We start from the raw sequence: 7,500 nt of genomic DNA, 5'->3' as shown, positions 1-7,500 counted from the left end.
CATATGATGTGAAACTTACAACCGCTTTAAAATGAACTGCATGACCGAAAGTCTGTCCATGTGCTATCAAGGCGATACACATCAGTCAGTTATTCTCTCTCAAAGAACTCCAAGGCGAGTCTTATCCGTGCTTAAGCTCATAAAATATAGCATGAGCATTATCATTTCATGTTTTAGTCTCACACTGTGTAGCTCTGAAAGCTAAACCTTCCGCAGCATCCCCCTCTGCGTCGGGTTATTATATCAACTTGTTGTCTTCCTTCTACTTTATTAAACCGGTCATAGATAGCCGAGCTCTTGCTAATTAAAATCCAATCTTTAATAGAGAGATAGCTAGCGCTGCAGTGGTTCATAATATTGTAATCACATCATGCTAATGACATTTTCTCTCACTAGCCTCCGGGGTGTGGAGGATTTAATTTTCACTTTGCTTTTATTAAGTCTTTTTTTTTCAATCTTTTATATTATTTCTTTACCAACTAGACTATTTTGGACGTAATCCAGCAGTTTAGCAGTCACAAAAAGCCTTTTGACATTCAACCTGCGCTTCTCTGCCCTGTTACCTTGGAAACAAAGGGACCAATGACACTTTAGAAATGGGATTCATTAATAAATCACCGACACCAAAGTTATGACTAATTGATCAATGCAAATGGAGGAGGTGGAACTTACGCCAAATCCAAAGGAGGACGAGCTGTGTCTCATGAAGGATACAGCTGTGGAGAGAGAGAGAGAGAGAGAGAGAGAGAGAGAGAGAGAGAGAGAGAGAGAGAGAGAGAGAGAGAGAGAGAGAGAGAGAGAGAGGGCAGTTAGAACCGATTGATTAGTTTAATTCCAGTAGTCAGTTTGATCCTAATGCAAGTTACGTGTAACCAATCAGTCAATTATGCAAAATAAAAAACAATTACATGATGAAATATTACGGGACAAAACATGTTCCTTTATGTCTCCGTTATGATGGATGGCACTGAACACCTGTGTGTGTGTACTAAACAGCATATATCTAATGTGTGATCTGTTCTTTTAATAATGAATATTAACAGTTCACCTTATGGGCCGCTATATGCTGAGAAAGTAGTACTCTCAAGATATTCTAAATACAGTTAATAATCCATAAAAGACAATTGATGAGATATTTTGCAGGTGGAATACAATGAGAAATCCTTATCTTTCAAAAAACTAATACATTAGAAAATGATTAGTTCATTAGTTACATAAGATAGCTTTTCTTACATTGCATTTGCAATCATTTAAATCAGCATGTATTTTTATTTTGACTACTCGGGGGGCAGAAAGCCACCTGGTAAACGTAGCATTGACATATTACCATCTCACGCTGAATGTAACATGTTAGCAGACTGTCGCTTATTTGCGTATCCAACAGGTACGAACAGAAAACACTAGTTTCTTTTTAAGGCTGTGTTTCTTGCCAGCTGACACATTTCAGGCCAATATTCATTTGCTGCTCAGCGCTAGTTTGGTCTCTACCGACTCCATTTCTTCTGCAGCTAAGCGCTCCACTCTGTTAGCCCGTTAGCTCGTGAGCTGACAAACGTGTTCCTCTGCAGGTCGGTGCTACAGCGAGTTCAACAGAGGTTTCGTTTTGTTGAAAGCAAAAGGTGCGTAACACCAAAAACAATGAGCTGAAAGACTTTAACTCACTCTGCAGAGCTGAGGGGAAATACATCTGCCAGATTTGAACACTGTCTGGATGCACAACTGTTTCCTGAATAGGAAAAAGGGCATTGCACATTCATTGCACTTCTTGTCTAGCACACCTGTGCCTTTTTTTCTCCTTCTTTTTTTGCCCTCCTGTCTGTCCTTGTGTTACTCTCTCTCTCTCTCTCTCTCTCTCTCTCTCTCTCTCTTTCTCTCTCTCTCTCTCTCTCTCTCTGACCCCTACACCTCCCTGTGTTTTCCAGGACAGTCTCGTGAGGACAGCACATCGGTGGTTAAATCACCATGGTAACAGGAGATTTGAGGCCAAGCTGGGACTTGGTTAGACCCACGAAGCTTTCATCTTCCTCCTCTCTTCCTCTTCTCTCCATGCTTTGTCTTTGTCGCCTCTCCTCTCTTCCTCCCTGAGACTCTCAGATTCTGATTTCCTTTGACACATATCTCCCTCTGTCCTTCTTCCCTAAACCCTTCTTCCTCATCTAAAAAAAAAAAAAAGAAGCTCTTAACTTTTCCTTTTGTTTGACGCTTACAGTGTCACTGAACAGTTGCATGAAACCGGACGCACAATAGCGAGAAGAAAGGAGGGACAAGGAACGATGGAGAGAAAATGAAACCATGGAATGAAGTGGAGAGGGCAGTCCCAGGTCGACCCCTGATACCTGGCATATGGTCTGAGTCAGGCTGTAACACACCGAATGTAACACATGACTGCCCCCCCCCCGCCCACACACACACACACACACACACACTCACACACACGTATGCTGTTCCTCTGTCTCGCTCGGTCTTGAAGACTGTCACCCAGCGTCTCTCTACGCCTCTTACACCCACACAGAAGGGGGGAGGGTTGACTCCCTTGGAGCTCCAGCAGGCCCCTCCAACCCATCTTGGGAGTCCAGAGCATCAAATAACTGATCGGACTGATCACGGGCTGATAAAAGGATCAATCATGTCTTTCAATACCGTGAATGCACACAGTGAGACAGTAGAGAATCTCCAGGCGTTTGTGGTTTTACATCCTTTCATTTCATTGGACTTATCTCCCAGAAGAAGTCTGATCACTTGCGACAGGTGTCAGTGCCGTGTACGGCTGCAAACAACGGTTATCGTCATTGTCCATTAATCTGCCCAATATTTTCTTGATTAATCGATAAATCTGAAAATTCAGAAAAAGGTTCAAACAGAAAGATATTCAGTTTGGCATGAGATAAAACAGAGAAAATATGGAAATGGTTGTCACTGAGCGGCTGAAAAACAACTTTTGCATCAGAAATGACTAATTAATAGATTATAAAAAGAATTGACGGTTATTTTTCTGTCAATAGACAACCATTAAATCGATGACTAATCTGCAGCTGTCGTGCTGTGAAATTTGAAGAGTTGTAACCAGTTATCCGTTTCCAAGCTCCAAAGCCATGTTTTATTCAGATGAAGAATGAATAATCTTAATAAGAATACAGGCACAGAGACAATATCTCTGGCATGATTCAAGACATGTCCCAAAAGCCGACGGAGGTCACGGGTCCAGACCAGAAGTCCTACAGTGCGACATTTAGGATTTAATGACGAGAGGAGCACATTTAAAAAAAGATCTCCTAAAACCGAATATGATTTCCACGATACGTCTTCGTGTTCAGCGACCTGTCTGGGTGCCACGTCTCCGAGTGTGCATGTAACGATGGAATCTCAGTGACAAATGGAAGACATCAGGGCATCGTATATATAAAAAATAAGCCTCTTCACAACCTCTCCGGGGGAACCGATTGGGCAAACTCACCCTCCTCTTAGGGGAAGGACATGTATTGACTCATTCAGAAAGACAACACACACCCACAGACACAAACAGATAGCGTGATTGTGTGTGTGTGTGTGTGTGTAGCTGCAAGAGAGTGTGTGGACGATGACATTCCTAAAAGCCGCGAGGACTATTTTCTGGCTCTTAGTGTCCAGCCAGTTTCCCCCTGAAGATCTGCCTCCGACAAATATAATCCCACCCTGGTGGTTTGTTTTTAATGCTCAGCTCTCTGCTCGTGGTCGTGAAAGGAGTCACGCGTGTGCTTTCCTTATTTCAAAAGCACAATTTGTGAGAAAAGTGAACTAAAGAGCGACTCCTTTTCTCACTTTCTTCTTTCTTCAAACCTGTCTGCACGTACACATCCAGTGATGCGGTGGGTCGTGCCCTTTATTATAATTGATCTAAAAGCCTGTGTGTGTGTGTGTGTGTGTGTGTGTGTGTGTGTGTGTGTGTGTGTGTGTGTGTGTGTGTGTGTGTGTGTGACCGTCTACATTCCAAGAGAGCCTCTGGGTTGAGGGCTGGACCCCGCTGCCTGAGAAGCACTGACCCATAACGTCATGGGTTTAGCCGATATACATTTGTGTTTTTTTCATCCAGCATAACGCAAACCTCGAGAACACAAACACCTCCCAAGTTAGTCCTCATCAACACACCGAGTGTCGGGCTCGTCGGGCTCCTAAATGCTGAGTTAGCGGAACATTTATACTCTTTTACAGAGAGAAATTCCCTCCTCGCCACGGCTTACAAAATGTCCATGTGCTGTGAAACTTGTGACTCCAGCGTGCCCGGTGGCAGGGGGAAAGCGTGTCATCCTTTTTGCGACTTCAAGACCATGTGTAACCTTTTCTCATAAATCTGTATGATTCATAAGTGGATCCCGTTATCACACGGACTCCCCATTACACGGAAATGTGCTGTCGTGATCAGATATAGTGATTTGTTCCACATTTAAATAACTCTGACTGGAAACCGTTGCATTATTCAGAAAAGGATCCCGAGCCATGCCAACTCCAGCATTTGTCAAAAGGTTGTTGTTTTTTTGTCCCAAAAGGCTTTCCGGGAACTTACATTTATTTGCTGCAATTAAGGCTAGCCTGATAAAGCGACTAATTATTTCCTCTAGAAGGGCAAAGGAGATGGAATAAACGAGCTGAAAACAAGAAGAAAAAAAAGTTTACTGTTTCTTCCGGGAGAAATGCGTCTGTGTGAGTCCGAATGTTTCCTCTGAATTTTTCATTCTGTAATAAATTGTTCATTTGACCCTCTGTCTTCAAAAGCGATGCGGTGAGTCAGCCGGAATGTTAATCAACACTTTCACTGAGGAAGCACTTTGCACACACTCACACATACACAAACACACACTGCTTTGCTGAATGTGTTTGCAGTCCCCAAAAGAACAGATGTCCTCTCTCCGTGTCTGTGTCATCTGTCTAGAAAGTCATCAGGGACACATTTAAGACCCCTCAGCTCCATCACCAGCCTCATCACCTTGAGCCCCTCCCTCCTGTTGGCCCCTGTTTAAACGTGTCGTGACTTAAAGGCATCAGGGGCGTCTTTGTGCATGTGGCCGTTGGGCCAAAAACACTGTGTTCTTCTTCTTCTGTATCTGCTACTAATTTGAAAATAGTGTTTTTTTTTTCTTCCGCCGGCAGCCATTAATTTTTTTTCCAGTTTGTGCTCTCAGAGCTCATTTCGATGTGCCAGGCGTCTGTGTGTGGTTACCGCCTGCCGGCGAATCGATGCCTCTCTCTCTCTCTCTCTCTCTCTCTCTCTCGGGGAGAGCAGACACTACACTCGGAGCAGCATCCTTCGGGTTGTTAGTTAATCAGGGAGGCAAACGTGTGTGACCGCTGCTAACAAGGCTGGGGAAAGCGGAGAGGAAGGGAGGAAGGAGGTGAGGACGGAACGGCGGAGGGAGGAAAGAGAAGAGGGCAGACGGAAGGAGTGAAGAAGGAGGGGAAAAAAGAAGTGTGATGATCAACGAGGGGCTGGAGGGGTGGAGGGGTAGAGGAGACAGGCTGGAGGAGCAAGAAAAGGAGAAAAAAGGAAACAAGAGTGTGCAGTGAGTGCGCATCTGTATTGTGTTTATCTATAACAAGAAAACACTAATCCTGTTATAAATGGATTGAAACAGTTTATGGCAGTCAAACACGACGCTAATCTCTGGGTTTTATTTCTAGGAATTGTTGTTCTGCTCCGCTCTGTTCTCTGATCCACATAGTTCACTCAGATGTCCTGCCAATACCTGCACATCCAGAGCCGGGCTCCAGACTTGGCAGCAGGAAAACCCTAATTGTCAGTGAGTTATGTAAGAAACTCGGCTCGTGCCAAGGCTTAACATCCATGCTCGCTCGCTCGCTCGCTCGCCCTCGACGAGCAGAAGACGGCTTCAGTTTTGACTTAGAGGCCAATGCGGCAGACACAATCGCAAGAGAAGAGGTCATTATGGACCCCGCTTCAGGTCATTTTAGAGAAAGAAAGGGATGAGGTGCCACATTCACATCAACACTAAACCATGTGCACCAAAAAGAAAAAAACAACCCACTGATTAAGTCTCCTAAACTAGATGATTTGCAACTAAGACAGCCACACTTTGTTACATTGTTCAAAGACGACAACTGCTCTCAATCTAATATGGAAGAAACCAAAATTCTCTCATAGAGGATATCTGCCAAAACCCACACTGATAAACTGAGGTCACGCTTATGTCTTTGTCCCATTGTCTGCTGACAGGTACAGTAGGTCCAAACAAAACATGTCTACACTGTCTGCCTCCCAACTCAATCCCCCATCAACACCTCCCTTGCGTCTGTCTGTGCAAAAATAAAGAATCCCACATCGAATTAGCAGAATCATTTGCAGCCAAACCGAAATGTAATTACGACCTCTTCTCTGTTCCTCAAGGGCAAAAAGCTCAAATCAGTTGTGCGGAATTCAATTACATCACAAGGAGCGACATAATAATCTGGGAGGCTGGGACTGAGGAGGAGGAGGAGAGAGATGAAGACAGAGGCAGGGACGAGAAGCAGATGGACCGACGGCCAGCGAGGGAGACACGCGGGAGGCAGGAAAACAGACGTGAGATGAATAAAGTGAGAGAAAGGAGCCACTCTCGCGCCGCCAATCGGCGGCTCGCTGAGCTTCCGATCCAGGACGAGTCATCTGCGTTAATGCTGAAATTCTCCCAACAGACCGAATTTAATGAAGTTGAGGAAAACCACCTAACGGTCCCCGAGATGAGGGGAGGGATTCAAAGTGTTTGAAGAAGAGCGGCGTGGTTCAAAAGCAGTTCATTATACGGCCGCGCTACACGGGGGTGATGGTGGAGCGGATATTTGCACAGTGTCAGGGTGGGATGCTGAAGGTAAGCAGAGGCAGGGAAGGAAGAGGCTTGAGAGAGGAGGAGGAGGAGGGCTGGACGGAGAAGGGAAGAGGCACGGTGAGAGGGAAATTATGCATCATTAAAGCATAAACAAGATATTTATGCAAATACGCCAGTCGGGGCCGAGAGATTCGGTTGGAACGGAGCAGAAGATCTCACTGGTGCAAATCCAGACGTACAAGACTTGACATCTTGTGCAGGGAAAAAAAATCCCAATTTCTCTGCTCTGTGTGACAAGGTGACCCGATGCAGCTTTCAGAGTTTTGATATTGAATATGAAAACAATAAAACGCGATCACCCTGGGTGCAAATACTTGTTTTGTACAAACACGTTGGCTAAATAAATGTATTGTAACAAACCTGTCACCTAGAATGTCTTTAAAAGAACTCATTTGCAACAGCATATAACATTTTGGAAGGACCATAATCTGGTTGGATTACATTTTCCATCAAATGAATGAGGACATGTTTGTAATTAACATATCCGGTTAATTAGATATCAGTAAAATGATCCCGGACAAGGTATTTCATTTGTATTCTGACAAAATATCTGATCTTATATTATTCACAGAACGCACGTATTTGTGCAAGCTTGTCATGACCCCCTATTTAAATGTATTGCTCTGCATTATTAGAGCTCTTCTTG

At 44.3% G+C, this 7,500-nt stretch overlaps 1 protein-coding gene across 1 annotated transcript in view; it reads right to left on the bottom strand.

Annotated features, from left to right (window-relative positions):
- LOC137783297 (transmembrane protein 163a-like) overlaps window positions 1-7,500 on the bottom strand; it is a 54,592-nt gene that overhangs the window by 11,291 nt on the left and 35,801 nt on the right. The window contains exon 3 of the mRNA XM_068573120.1: window positions 673-716. Within this exon, the coding sequence (XP_068429221.1) occupies window positions 673-716 (44 nt within the window). The remainder of the gene's footprint in view (window positions 1-672; window positions 717-7,500) is intronic.

This window comes from Clinocottus analis, unplaced genomic scaffold (genome assembly GCF_023055335.1).
Source record: "Clinocottus analis isolate CAN_PGR_092001 unplaced genomic scaffold, fCliAna1.0.p SCAF_12, whole genome shotgun sequence".
NCBI classification, from domain to species: domain Eukaryota; kingdom Metazoa; phylum Chordata; class Actinopteri; order Perciformes; family Cottidae; genus Clinocottus; species Clinocottus analis.
Note: the sequence above shows the minus strand (reverse complement) of the source record. Positions and strands in the feature narration are given on the sequence as shown.